Source organism: Aethalodelphis obliquidens, unplaced genomic scaffold (assembly GCF_003676395.1).
Source record: "Aethalodelphis obliquidens isolate GAN/ISIS:26980383/991018 unplaced genomic scaffold, ASM367639v1 scaffold13, whole genome shotgun sequence".
In the NCBI taxonomy this organism is placed as follows: Eukaryota; Metazoa; Chordata; class Mammalia; order Artiodactyla; family Delphinidae; genus Aethalodelphis; species Aethalodelphis obliquidens.
In genome coordinates, this window is record NW_020837957.1 from 27,970,033 (window position 1) to 27,985,596 (window position 15,564).

The 15,564-nt window shown below is 39.5% G+C and overlaps 1 protein-coding gene and 1 long non-coding RNA gene across 13 annotated transcripts in view; one reads left to right on the forward strand and one right to left on the reverse strand.

Annotated features, from left to right (window-relative positions):
* Positions 1–10,606, forward strand: part of RPAP2 (RNA polymerase II associated protein 2) — an 83,531-nt gene extending 72,925 nt beyond the window's left edge. For 2 of the 11 annotated variants that reach the window (XR_003434351.1, XR_003434352.1), the window contains 3 exons: positions 6,498–6,647; positions 6,883–7,121; positions 8,869–10,606. Coding sequence is in view for 4 of the 11 variants with exons in the window: in XM_027114329.1 (XP_026970130.1) it covers positions 6,498–6,639 (142 nt within the window). In the remaining 7 variants the exon portion in view is untranslated. Of the gene's footprint in view, positions 1–6,497; positions 6,648–6,882; positions 7,122–8,868 lie in introns of those variants that run through there. The other 9 variants (XR_003434356.1, XR_003434354.1, XR_003434353.1 and 6 more) reach the window with 9 other exon arrangements.
* Positions 1–15,564, reverse strand: part of LOC113624480 (uncharacterized) — a 66,404-nt gene that overhangs the window by 8,720 nt on the left and 42,120 nt on the right. The gene's annotated exons all lie outside the window — the stretch shown is intronic.

The following is a 15,564-nucleotide window of genomic DNA, read 5'->3' on the forward strand; positions in this document are numbered from 1 at the left end:
GTCTTTTCAGTTAAAGACTGAAGGAGAAACACAAGGGAATAAGTAAGGTTAAAGGAAATCTCATTGGCTAACTTTCCAGGAGTATAATTATGCAACAACTCTTAGGGCTCAAGTGTTAAGAGCAGTCAGGAAATCCTGGCTCCAGATGCCTAAGGATTGCTATCTATCTGCTTGATGACTTGCTGCAGAAATCCCCAGGTCCCAAACTGCTATTCCTGTCTCCTAACAGACACCAGACCTTGCGTGATTTCTCTGTTAGCATTTCCTTCTGCCTGCCAGCTACTAGCTATTTTTATATTTGTAGTCCTGTAGTTCTCAAAAGCAAATTTAAAACGTTCTGTTTCGGGCTTCCCTGGTGGCGCAGTGGTTGAGAGTCCGCCTGCCGATGCAGGGGACGCGGGTTCGTGCTCCGGTCCAGGAAGATCCCACATGCCGCGGAGCGCTGGGCCCCGTGAGCCGCAGAGCGCTGGGCCCGTGAGCCGTGGCAGCGGCCGCAGAGCCTGCGCGTCCGGAGCCTGTGCTCCGCAATGGGAGAGGCCACAACAGTGAGAGGCTCGCGTACCGCAAAAAAAAAAAAAAAAAAATTGTTTCTTCTGCATGTTCATTGAGGGCACAGTATACATCAATCAGGCAAGTAAAGATTAAATTTATATAGTGTTCTATAGATTAAAGATTAAATTTATGTAGTGTTTATGTAGTGTTCTACAAAGAATGAAAGCTATAGCCTACAAAGTATGAAAGCTTGCATATTAGCCAAGAGCATGGGCTTTTTGAGATAAGCTGCCTGGGTTCAAAGGCCTGACCTGCTGCTTACTATCTTTGTGACCTTGGGGAAGGCACTTCCATTTTTTGTGCCTTTCTTTCCTCATAAAATGGGAACAGTACTATATCCCCCAGCATCATTGTGCAGTTAAAGGAGATAATTCATGCTTAGAACAAGTACATAGTAAAACTCCAAGGTAGCACATGGTAACTGGTATTAAAATCATTATTATAGGGGCTTCCCTGGTGGCGCAGTGGTTGAGAGTCTGCCTGCCAATGCAGGGAACATGGGTTCGTGCCCTGGTCCGGGAAGATCCCACATGCCGCGGAGCGGCTGGGCCCGTGAGCCATGGCCGCTGAGCCTGCGCATCCGGAGCCTGTGCTCCGCAACGGGAGAGGCCACAACAGTGAGAGGCCCGCATACCGCAAAAAAAAAAAAAATCATTATTATAAATTGATCTTTTAAAAACCTGTTTACAGTATCCTACTTGACTTTTGTAATAATAACTTCTAAGGAACTTAAGTATTATTAGCCCTATTTTATAGATAGACCCTAAGGCTTTGATATTCAACTTGCCAGAAATCATAAGTGGTTGCTCAGAGCCCTATTTTGAGTAGTCTCAAAACAGGTCCAAGCTCATTAAGAAAAGAATGATTGATTCACAGTATTTGTCATGGGCTCACGAGCGAGATTGCATTGTTGCTTTCCTTTTTCTTTTCACTCCTAGCTAGTTTCTCGTTAACCCTAATTTTTCTTTATGAACAGAACTTTTGGGTAAATTTGAACATATCTTACAATAAAGTTATTATAGAATAATGTTAGCTTTATAAGTTTGCTAGAGAAGTATCACTATTCCCAAACCATTTTTCTTTTTTTTTTTAATGAATTTATTTATTTAGTTTTGGCTGTGTTGGGTCTTTGTTGCTTCACGTGGGCTTTCTCTAGTTGCGGGGAGTGGGGGCTACTCTTTGTTGCGGTGCACATGCTTCTCATTGCAGTGGCTTCTCTTGTTTCGGAGCACAGGCTCCAGGTACTCAGGCTTCAGTAGTTGCAGCACGCAGGCAGGCTCAGTAGTCATGGTTCACGGGCTGTAGGGCACAGGCTCAGTAGTTGTGGTGTACGGGCTTAGTTGCTCCACCGCATGTGGGATCTTACCGGACCAGGGCTCAAACCCATGCCCCCTGCATTGGCAGGTGGATTCTTAAACACTGCGCCCCCAGGGAAGTCCCCCAAAATATTTTCTACCTAGGGTAATTGATAGAACAATTCTCTTACAAACTTTTTATCTACAATGCTTTTAATTTTCTGCTTTCATTAGGCACACAGGTTGAGAAATCTAGTAGTCACCATTGATTTCTAATTTGAGGGTTAAGTTTTAAACATACTAATGGCACTTTGAGAAGTAATTGAAAAAACTTTGTTTTCATATATGAGCCAAACAGTAGTCTCCTTGATAATTGGAGAAATTGTTTTGGATATGTCATATAATTACCATTTTTAAAAAACACAAAAACTAGTTTTCTATGGAGCTGACAGCTGATCTGAAGAAAAAGAAATAAATACAAATTGGAAAAGAAGAAGTAAAACTGTCACTGTTTGCAGATGACATGATACTATACATAGAGAATCCTAAAGATGCCACCAGAAAACTACTAGAGCTAATCAACGAATTTGGTAAAGTTGCAGGATACAAAATTAATGCACAGAAATCTCTTGCATTCCTATACACTAATGATGAAAAATCTGAAAGAGAAATTAAGGAAACACTCCCATTTACCACTGCAACAAAAAGAATAAAATATCTAGGAATAAACCTACCTAGGGAGACAAAAGACCTGTGTGCAGAAAACTATAAAACACTGATGAAAGAAATTAAAGATGATACCAACAGATGGAGAGATATACCATGTTCTTGGATTGGAAGAATCAATATTGTGAAAATGACTGTACTACCCAAAGCAATCTACAGATTCAATGCAATCCCTATCAAATTACCAATGGCGTTTTTTACAGAACTAGAACAAAAAATCTTAAAATTTGTATGGAGACACAAAAGACCCTAAATAGCCAGAGCACTCTTGAGGGAAAAAAACGGAGCTGGAGGAATCAGACTCCCTGACTTTAGACTATAATACAAAGCTACAGTAATCAAGACAATATGGTACTGGCACAAAAACAGAAACATAGATCAATGGAACAAGGTAGAAAGCCCAGAGATAAACCCATGCACCTGTGGTCAACTAATCTATGACAAAGGAGGCAAGGATATACAATGGAGAAAAGACAGTCTCTTCAATAAGTGGTGCCGGGAAAACTGGACAGCTACATGTAAAAGAATGAAATTACAACATTCCCTAACAAACACCATACACAAAAATAAACTCAAAATGGATTAGAGACCTAAATGTAAGACCAGACACTATAAAACTCTTAGAGGAAAACATAGGAAGAACACTCTTTGACATAAATCACAGCAAGATCTTTTTTCACCCACCTCCTAGAGTAATGGAAATAAAAACAAAAATAAACAAATGGGACCTAATGAAACTTCAAAGCTTTTGCACAGCAAAGGAAACCATAAACAAGACGAAAAGACAACCCTCAGAATGGGAGAAAATATTTGCAAATGAATCAACAAAGGATTAATCTCCAAAATGTATAAACAGCTCATGCAGCTCAATATTAAAAAAACAAACAACCCAATCCAAAAATGGGCAGAAGACCTAAATAGACATTTCTCCAAAGAAGACATACAGATGGCCAAGAAGCACATGAAAACCTACTCAACATCACTAATTATTAAAGAAATGCAAAACAAAACTACAAGAGGTATCACCTCACACCAGTTAGAATGGGCATCATCAGAAAAATCTACAAACAACAAATGCTGGAGAGGGTGTGGAGAAAAGGGAACCCTCTTGCACTGTTGGTGGGAATGTAAGTTGATACGGCCACTATGGAGAACAGTATGGAGGTTCTTTAAAAAACTAAAAATAGAATTACCATATGATCCAGCAATCCCATTACTGGGCATATACCCAGAGAAAACCATAATTCAAAAAGACACATGCGGGGCTTCCCTGATGGCGCAGTTGTTGAGAGTCCGCCTGCTGATGCAGGGGACACGGGTTCATGCCCTGGTCCGGGAGGATCCCACATGGCGCGGAGCAGCTGGGCCCGTGAGCCATGGCCGCTGAGCCTGCGCGTCCGGAGCCTGTGCTCTGCAACGGGAGAGGCCACAACAGTGAGAGGCCCGCATACTGGAAAAAAAAAAAAAAAGACACATGCACCCCAATGTTCATTGCAGCACTTTTTACAGTGGCCAGGTCATGGAAGCAACCTACATGCCCATCGACAGATGAATGGATAAAGAAGATGTGGTACATATATACAATGGAATATTACTCAGCCATAAAAAGGAACAAAATTGAGTCATTTGTTGAGACGTGGATGGATCTAGAGACTATCTTACAGAGTCTGACAGTTGTTTTTCTCTTTCTGAAGTAAGTCAGAAGGAGAAAAGTATCGTACATTAATGCATGTAGGTGGAACCTAGAAAAATGGTACAGATGAACTGGTTTGCAGGGCAGAAGTTGACACACAGAAGCAGAGAACAAACGTATGGACACCAAGGGGGGAAAGTGGCGGGGGGTGGGGGGGGTGCTGAATTGGGTGATTGGGATTGACATGTGTACACTAATGTGTATAAAATGGATGACTAATAAGAACCTGCTGTATAAAAAAATAAAATTCAAAAACTAAAAAAAAAACACACAAAAACTAGATTTCTGTGGAGCTGACATCTGATCTGACTGCTCTGACTTCTTGTTTTTAGCCAGTGCTATCCCATCCCCAGTATCTTTGGTCTTACTGTGGGGAAGCAGCAACTTGATGTTTTAATGTTGACATCACCTAAGTATGAGAAAAGCCAACAGAGTTGACTTCTGGGTTCCACTTTCTCCGCAGGAAAATGCCTCAGGAAAAGCTGGCCACAACTGCCTATAAGTTCACCCAAGTACACAGCTTGAGCTTGGCATTAGAAGACTTAATCCTAAATAAGGATTAATCCTAAATAAGTCTTAGTCCTAAATAAGGACTAAGGATTAAGAAGACTTAATCCTAAATAAGGATTAATCCTAAATAAGACTTAGTCCTATTTTCAAGTATAAAATACCTTTGGAGAATACTTGCAGACAAAGCTCATATGAGAACCTGGTACTCCATCCGCTGGCTGTAAAGAAACAGAGGAGAGGTGGGGAAGGAATAAGTGGTTTTCTTGGGTAGAACTCTAGATTTCACTGGACTATTAGAGTTACCTAGTCTCCAATTCTTGCTAAAATACCTTCAGGAATATAGAGAATCTACCACCTCCTCAGAGTCTAGGGCATCTTTGGACAATTCTAACAAAATTTTCCTTTTATTTCTGTTTTCTGTATGAGATGGCTAATAAGCAAGGAAGAAATCTGTCTCAGAAAATAACATTTCTCATTCTACACTCACTACTGTGGAATTGTTCTGCTCTGATTTCTTGAGCATTATTGATTTAAATCAGGGTTATTTTATTTATATTTGATGTGCCCACTGGCAACGACCAAGGTTAAATAAGCATATGTAAGAGGTTTGTGTGGGAAGTATAGATTATTTGGGGAAAAAAGAATTTTCTTCCAAAAACCTTTCCAGAATGTTCTTGCAAAGGCTCTGTGAAGCATGCTCTCTGGAGATACAAAAACTTATGAAAAGGAATGGTCTGCACAGTTTGTGATTAGATATTGTTCACTTTTTAAAAATCATGTTTACTAATCACATTCAGTGAAAATTACTTTTAAGAATCTATTATGGGCTTTCTTGGTGGCGCAGTGGTTGAGAGTCCACCTGCCGATGCCGGGGACACGGGTTCGTGCCCCGGTCCAGGAAGATCCCACATGCTGCGGAGCAGCTAAGCCTGTGCGCCACAACTACTGAGCCTGTGCTGCTGAGCCCATGTGCCACAACTACTGAAGCCCATGCACCTAGAGCCCATGCTCCACAACAAGAGAAGCCACCGCAATGAGAAGCCCGCACACCGCAGCAAAGAGTAGCCCCGCTCACCACAACTAGAGAAAGCCGGCACGTGGCAACGAAGATCAAACACAGCCAAAAGTAAATAAATAAATGTAAAAAAAAATAATCTATTATATGTAATCAGTCTTTAAGGATATTTACTGGAAATGGTTAGAGAAGAAAGCATTGTGTTCCTTGTGAAGTTTGTATTAAGTGCCTTTTAAGATGTAATTCATGTGTTTAGTGTTACAAAAATAAAAATGTTAAGGTTTCATCCAAAAGGTAATCTTGTTCATTGTCTTTTTTTTTCAGGTGATATAATCTAAACAGTTGATATAAATTTTTTTTTAAAGCAGTTCTCACCTCTAAGCTTCTCTACACAACCTCCTTTCACCATGTGGAAAGACTTCATTAATTTTCTTTTCTGGGCAGAATTTTGGTAGTTTTTGCTGGCATAATGAACATGTTTTGGATTAAGGCTTTTAGGCTTCTTTCCTTATGTAACAATACGTTTGATTTTTCAGTCTTTTCCTGAGATTTCTCTTCAGCTTTAGTAAAGCCTTCTCTCTCTGGGAATTTTGTTAAATCAGATAGACTTCATTATCCTCACAGAAATCCCCTCTGCCATGTTAGAGAGTGGAGCCCCTTAGTCCTTCCAATTTCATGGATATATTTAATATTTTTGGTGTTTCAGACTGACCTCAATTCTCGGCATTCAGAAGCATTCTCAGGAAAATGTAATGTTTACACAGTTTTTGACCACCCTGCTTGAAGAATTACACTTAAAGAATGAAGACCTTGAAAGTTTAACCATCATATTTAGAACCAGCTGTTAACCACAGTGGTGAGTTTCATTGTGTTTTACTTTAGTTTGTTGTTGTTGTTTTTTGTTTTTTTTCATTTGTTGCCTGTTTGGATTCTGTTTTCAAATTGGACATTTTAAAAATCAAGTAGAGACCGCCAGATGACTTCAGCTTGCTATGGTAGAACACAATATCCCTTAGTTCTCAGCTGCTCCAGTCATTTCCTGTCCACTCTTGTTACTTCATGCCCCATCTTTGTTTTTTTTTCCTTTATAGGCTACTGTCCTATAACAGAACTTTATAGGTTCTGTTTCTTGCAATCCAGGAAACTCGTTGCTATCAGCTTCATACTCAAATCTAGACCATCCCATCCTGCATGTCCCATCTGATGTTTCTTCCCAGCAAGTAGCAGTTTACTTCAACCAAACTGCTGCAGTGATCTTTGAGAATATCCTCATCCTACTTCCCTCCTCAGCCCAGCCAATACCTTAGTCATCTCATGTGCAGATAAACAGGTGAATTTTCAAGTCTGGCTTTGTTGAATCCTGACCTTGCTCCCAGATACATAAGCCCTCTTCTACTATCCCAAGTTTTTGCTTCTTTTTAAGAACTACCCCCCCTCAAAAAGAAAAAACTGCCCATCAGAATGTCCCCTCCCTGATTCTGCCTTAATCACAACTTTCCATCTCTTCCTCCCTTTACTTCTTACTTCACATACTCTGAAGTGCTCAGATAGGTATTGATTTAATGTTATGATTAACAAAATTCATTCTGAACTACAAATGCGATCCTCTTAAGGAGGATTTCCTCTTTTTTAACTTTCAGTTATTCTTTAAATTATAAAAGCAATACAAGCTTGTTGTAAAAATTAAACAGTACAGAATTGCATGTATAATTTTAAAAAGCAAAATTCCCAGGATTCCTTGGTGGTGCAGTGGTTGGGAGTCCGCCTGCTGATGCAGGGGACATGGGTTTGTGCCCCGGTCCGGGAGGATCCCACATGCCGTGGAGCGGCTGGGCCCGTGAGCCGTGGCTGATGAGCTTGCACTTCCGGAGCCTGTGCTCTGCAGCGGGAGAGGCCACAACAGTGAGAGGCCTGCGTACTGCAAAAAAAAAAGCAAAATTCCCCCCTCACTTCTGCCTCCAGTCCTGTCTCCTTCCCAGAAGTACACTACTGATCTATATCATTTTACATTTTATTATTTGAATATTTGTTTTAAAAAAACAGCTCTTCAAGTAAATCTGTAAATATACGACAAGGATATTTGAGAGCCATATTTGGCAGGCAAGAAAGAATGCCATCATCACTTTATTGAACCTGCTAGAGAATAGAAAATAAGGAATAAGCACTGTAACTGCCTCCAGACTTATACCTAGTGACCTTTTCATGCTACCCTGCTCCCCTGAGGACCCTGTAAAATAAAGGCTTTTACTTAGGCAGTGTGCTCAGGTTGGCCTGTGGAAGCACCAGTTCAAAGGCCCTTCTAAGAGTACAGTAAGTTTGGAGTTTTTTTGTTTTATTGACCTTCAGTTACAGAAGACTGAATTAATCATACCCCTCAGGGTTCATGACACCCTATCTCCATTGGTTGAAAGGTTGCTTTTCCAGATAGACTGAGAACAAAGAGCGCCTGCCTAACCAGAGGTCCTTCCAGACCTGCTTTAATGAATAGGTATCAATTAAGAACCATTTTTAATTAGCATAGTTAATGCTTGTATATAAACAAATGGTGTTAAAGTACTTTTTGTTTTAAAGCTGAAAGTTCAAATTAGTCTTTTTTATGCAGTTCATCATTTTTTAACATATTTATTGGAGTATAAATGCTTTACAATGGTGTGTTAGTTTCTGCGCTATACATATACATATATCTCCATATCTCCTCCCTCTTGCGTCTCCCTCCCACCCTCCCTATCCCACCCCTCTAGGTGGTCACAAAGCACCGAGCTGATCTCCCTGTGCCATGCGGCTACTTCCCACTAGCTATCTATTTTACATTTGGTAGTGTATATATGTCCATGCCACTCTCTCACTTTGTCCCAGCTTACCCTTCCCCCTCCCCATGTCCTCAAGTCCATTCTCTACATCTGCATCTTTATTCCTGTCCTGCCCCGTGTTCTTCAGAACCACTTTTTTTTTAATATTCCATATATATGTGTTAGCATATGGTATTTGTTTTTCTCTTTTTGACTTACTTCACTCTGTATGACAGTCTCTAGGTCCATCCACCTCACTACAAATAACTCAATTTCATTTCTTTAAAGTACTTTTAAGGATCAAACCCACGCTGCAGCAGTGAAAGCACCGAGTCCTAACCACTGGACTGCCAGAGAATTCCCTAAACAATAGATGTTTTAAGTGGACTTAACAGTTGCCCTGTGATCATTGTTTTTTTTACATTGTTCATTTGTGTAAGTAATCAAAGGTAAATCTTTGCCCGGACTTTGTCAGTATTAAAAGGGACACTGAATGAATGAGGCCTTATTACATAATTTTCCATATGAGAAATGGAGATGGTTGTGAATAGGTAGATGGGTTTTTTTTGTTGTTGTTTGTATGATATTTGTAAACCATAAGTTCACAAAATTATTTGTGTATAATATGGCCTACCCTTTTCAAGATTAGATTACTAATAGCTAGGATATGTTAATATGCTTTCAGTTACAAATAACAGGGAAGAAAAAAAAAAACCCAGCTCAAACTAGCTTTTCTTATGCTAGTATATTAATTATCTTTTGCAGCTTAAAAATTACTGTAAAATTTAGTGGCTTAAAACAAACTTTTTTTTTAATCTCAGTTTCTGTGAGTCGGGAATCTGGGCACAATTTGGCTTAGGGCCTCTGCCTCAAAGTCTCTCATGAGGTTGCAGTTAAGCTCTCTGACAGGGCTGCAATGTCATCTGAAGGCTCAGCTGGAGGAAGATTCCCTTCCAAGCTCACTCATGTGGTTATTGGCAGGATTTAGTTCCTCACAGGCTGTTGAATTCGGGGCCTCAGTTCCTCATAGCTGTTGCCTAGAGACCTCTCTCAGTTCTTTGCCACGTGGGCCACTCCAGAGTGTGCCTTGCTGCTTGGCATGTTGCTTCCCTCAGAGTGAGCAAGTGAGATGAAACCCAAGATGAAAGCCACAGTCTTTTTGTAACTAATCTCAGAAGTAACATCCATCACTTTTTCTGTATTCCATGACTAGTTAGAAACTAATCACTGGACTCAGCCCATATTGAAGGTGAGTGGATTATATAAGGGGATGAATACCAGAAGGCAGAGTTCATTGGGTGTCATTTTAGAAGCTGTCTACTACAGATGGCAGAATCATTCAGTAGTTCCCAGCTTTACAGCATACCTCACTGTCCTACTGAGAGTCTTAAACTTTTCACACTAATTGAGGGCACTTCTGAACTAATCCATGTCATTCTAGCAAGGAATGGAGGAGAGAGAAGAGGATTTTCTAATTGACCTAGATCTATCAGGGCCTACCCCTCAAGCTGAATATGAAGCTGGGTTTATTCTACCCAACCCACTGTTGCTACATAATAGGGGAAAATGGAATGTATATTGGGGAGACAACACAGTGTTCCCCAAAACTGGTAAAAATATTTTAGGTGTCTTATTCAGGTGTCCTTTTTTGTTTCACAGGTAATCCGTGAAGACCAAATAGATGAACTTACATTGACCATTTCTGGAATTCTAGCCACAATAATTGTACAGTTAGAGCTACTTATCAGTCACCACCGGACAGAGTGACTTCACCAGATAGAGGAGAACCATTATTCCAACAAGGATAAGCAAGTCCTTGCATCCTAGATAGAAGATACAGTATTTCTACTTATTTGAAAATGAAAGCTGAAATCTTAAGTTGAAACTTCAAGAAAATATAATGACCTGTTTCTTCTGGATTATTACAGCCATCATATCAGTTGACCAGAAAATTGAGAAAAGTCCCATTTTAGCCTCATAGTCCAACTCTGGATTCTAAAGAACAGTGAAGAATTAGGTCAATAAATACAATTTAGGGCCTCCCTGGTGGTGCTGTGGTTAAGAATCCACCTGCCAATGCAGGGGGCACAGGTTCGAGCCCTGGCCCAGGGAGATCCCACACGGAGCAACTAAGATCCTGCGGAGCAACTAAGCCCGTGCACCACAACTACTGTGCCTGTGCGCTAGAGCCCGCATGCCACAACTACTGAAGCCCGAGTGCCTAGAGCCTGTGCTCCACAACAAGAGAAGCCACCGCAGTAAGCCCATGCACCACAAAGAAGAGTAGCCCCTGCTCACCACAACTAGACAAAGCCCGCAGGCAGCAATGAAGACCCAACACAGCCAAAAATAAATAATTTATAAAAATAAATACAATTTAAGATGAAACCTTTTGGAAGTCTAGTCTTTATTCTTTTAAAGAAGCTGGCTATGCTATAAAGTGGTCCTGAGCAATGTACATCTGAAACTTACATAATAGAAAAAGAAAAACATTAAGAAAACAAATTGACAAACCACAGACTGGGATAAAATATTTTCAAATCATACTTGATAAATGACATCCAGATTACATATTCTTAAAACTCAAAAATACGGCAACTCAATTTTTAAGTGGGCAGAAATGCGAATAGACATTTCAGAAAGAAGATATCCAAATGGCTTGGCATATGAAAAGATGCTCAACATCACTAGTTGTTAGGGAAATGCAAGTTAAAACCAAAATTAGATACCACTTCACAGCCACTAGATGACTATAATAAAGACAAAGATAGTGTTCTTGAGGATGTGGAGAAACTGGAGTGCTAATACACTGCTGGTGGAAATGTAAAATGATTCAGCCACTTTGGAAAGTGATCTGGCAGTTTCTTAAAAAGTTAAGGGCTCCCCTGGTGGCGCAGTGGTTGAGAGTCCACCTGCCGATGCAGGGGACGCGGGTTTGTGCCCTGGTCTGGGAGGATCCCACATGCTGCAGAGCAGCTGGGCCCGTGGGCCATGGCCACTGAGCCTGCGTGTCCGGGGTAAACAAAACATTCATAGAATATACTGATATATGCTACTACATGGATGAACCTCAGAAACATCATGCTAGGTAAAAGAAGTCTGACACATAAGCCATATAAGGTATGATTCCATTTATAATGAAATGACAGAAAAGAAAAATATGTAAAACAGATGATTCTAAATTGGTAGTTACATGGGAGTGGGGATCATCTGCAAATGGCCACAGGTATCTCTTTGAGGTGATGAAACTGTTCTACAATTGTGGTTTTTGCACAATTTTATAAACTTTAAAAGTATTTGTGCACTTAAAACAGGTTGAATGTAATGTATATAAATTACATCTTAATAAAGCTATTAGAAATAATAATGTCCATACTACCAAAGCAATCTACAGATTCAGTGCACTCCATATCAAATTCCAATGGCATTTTTCATAGAACTAATAATCCTAAAATTCCTATGGAACTACAGAAGACCCCAAATAGCAAAATCAATCTTGAAAAAGAACAAAGCCAGAGACATTACACCCCTGATATCAAACTACATTATAAAGCTATAGTAATCAAAACAGTGTGGTACTGGCACAAAAGCAGACATGTAGATCAATGCAACAGAACAGAAAGCCTAGATATAAACCCATGCATATATATGGTCAGTTAATTTACAACAAAGGAGCCAAGAATATACAAATGGGGAAAGAACTGTCTCTTCAGTAAATGGTTTTGGGAAAACTGGACCACTATCTACATCTTACACAAAAATTAACTCAAAATGGATTAAAGACTTGGACATAAGACCTGAAACCATAAAACTCCTAGAAGAAAACACAGGCAGTGAGCCCCTGACATCAGTATTGGCAATATTTTGGATTTGACAAACCAAAAATAAATGGGACTACATCAAACTAAAAAGCTTCTGTACAGCAAAGAAAACCATCAACAAAATGAAAATGCAACCTACTGACTGAATGGGAGAAAATATTTGCAAATCATATATCTGATAAGGGGTTAATATCCAAAATATATAAAGTCATACAACTCAACAGCAAAAAAAAAAAAAAAAAAAAAATCATTTAAAAATGGGCAGAGGATCTAAAGAGACACTTTTTACAAAGAAGACATACAGATGGCCAGCCAACAGGCACATGGAAAGACGCTCATCACTAATCAGAGAAATGCAAATCAAAACCACAATGAAATACCACCTCATACCTGTTAGAATGGCTGTTATCAAAAAGACAAGTAACAGGGCTTCCCTGGTGGCGCAGTGGTTGAGAGTCTGCCTGCCGATGCAGGGGATGGGTTCGTGCCCGGTCCAGGAGGATCCCACATGCCGCAGAGCAGCTGGGCCCGTGAGCCATGGCCGCTGAGCCTGCGCGTCCAGAGCCTGTGCTCCGCAACAGGAGAGGCCACAACACTGAGAGGCCCATGTCCTGCAAAAAAAAAAAAAAAAGTAACAAGTGTAGGCAAGAATGTGGAGAAAAGGGAACCCTTGTGATGTTTTGGTGGGAATGTAAATTGGTGCAGCCACTATGAAAACAGTACGGCAGTTCCTCAAAAAATTAAAAGTAGAACTACCATATGATCCAGCAAATCCACTTCTGGCTATTTATCCCCCAAAATGAAAACACTAATTGAAAAAGATATATACACCTCTATGTTCATTGCAGCTTTATTTATAATAGCCAAAATATGGAAACAACCAAAGTGCCCATTGATGGATGAATGGGTAAACAAGATGTAGTATATATATTTATGCAATGGAATATTATTCAGACATGAAAAATAAGAAAATCTTGCCATTTGTGACAATATGGATGGAATTTGTGAGCATTATGCTAAGTAAAATAAGATAGAGAAAGACAAATACTGTATGATCTCACTTATAAGTGGAATCTGTTTTTTTAAAAAAGGTCATAGATGGAATCTATTTTAAAAAATAAGCTCATAGGTGCACAGAACAGATTGGTGGTTGCCAGAGGCAGGGTGTTGGGGGTGGGCAAAATGGGTGAAAGGGATTGAAAGGTACAAATTTCCAGTTATAAAATATGTCATGGAGATGCAATGTAAAGCATGGTGACTATAGTTAATACTGTATTGCATATTTGAAAGTTGTTAAGAGTAGATCTTGAAAGCTCTCATTACAAAAATGATATGGTAATGGATGTTAACTATACTTACTGTGATGATCATTTTGCAACATATACAAATATCAAATCATGTTATACACCTGAAACTAATATAATTTTAAATGTCAATTTTACCTCACATACAATTATATCCCAATAAATGGGACAAACCAGAAGAAATGGACAAATTTTGAGAAACATACACCCTTCCAAAACTGAATCAAAAAGAAACAGACAGTATGGACAGAACAGTCACTACTAGTGAAGTTGAATTTGTAACCAAAACAAAACTTGCACCAAACTAAAATCCAGGACCAATTTCACAGGGGAGTTCTACCAAACATAAAAAGAAAAGCTAATACCTATCCTCAAACTATTCCAAAAAATTGAAGGAGAGGGACCACTCCCAATTTCATTCTATAAGACCACCATATTACCCTGATGTCAAAACCGAAGACACTAAACAAAAGGAAAATTACAGGCCAGTATCTCTGATGAATATAGATGCAAAAATCCTCAACAAAATATTAGTAAACTAAATCCAACAATATATAAAAAGGATCATACTCCATGATCAAGTGGGGTTTATCCCAGAGATGAAAGGATGGTTCAGTATCCACAATCAGTGTGATACACCACATTAACAAAAGGAAGGATAAAAATCACACGATCATCTCAATAATGCAGAAAAAGCATTTGACAAAATTCAACATCCATTAATGATAAATTCTCTCATCATTGTTGGTATAGAGAGAACACATCTCAATATAAGAAAGGCCATTTGTGACAAACCCACAGCTAACAGCATACTCAACATTGAAAAACTAACTTTTCCTCTAAAATCAACAAGACAAAGATACCTACTCTCACCACTTCTATTTAACAAAGTATTGAAAGTCCAACTGACAAGAAAATGAAATAAAAGGCATCCAATTGTAAGGGTAGAAGTAAAACTGTCACTGTTTGTAGATGGTGTGATACTATATACAGAAAACCCTAAAGTATCCACAAAAAAACTATTAAAAGTAATAAATGAATTCAGTAAAGCTGCAGGATACAAGATTAACATACAGAAATCTGTTACCTTTCTATATACACTAATAATGAACTGTCAGAGAATTCCAGAAAACAGTTTCATTTACAAGTGTATCAAAAAGAATAAAATACCTATGAATAAACTTAACCAAGGAGGTGAACGACCTATACTCTAGAAACCATAAGATACTGATGAAGGAAATTGAAGACAATACAAATAAGTGAAAAGATAGCCCATGTTTATGGATCAGAAGAATTAATAGTTAAAATCTCCATTCTACCCAAATTAATCTACAAATTTAATGCAATTATCAAAATACCCATGACAGTTTTCACACAACTAGAATAATCCTAAAATTTATATAAAACCACAGAATACCCCAAATAGCCAAAGTAATTTTGAGAAGAACAAAGCTGGAAGTATCACACTCCCTGACTGCAGACTATACTACAAAGCTACAGTAGTCAAAACAGTATGGTAGACCTTCAAGATGGCAGAGGAGTAAGACGTGGAGATCACCTTCCTCTCTACAAATACATCAGAAATACATCTACATGTGGAACAACTCAACAGAACACCTACTGAATGCTGGCAGAAGACCCCAGACTTCCCAAAAGCCATGTGGCTGACAGGGTCTTGGTGCTCCAGCCGGGTGTCAGGCCTGTGCCTCTGAGGTGGGAGAGCCAAGTTCAGGACGTTGGACCACCAGAGACCTCCCGGCTCCACATAGTATCAAACAGCGAAAGCTCTCCCAGAGATCTCCATCTCAATGCTAAGACCCCGCTCCACTCAACAACCAGCAACCTACACTGCTGGACAC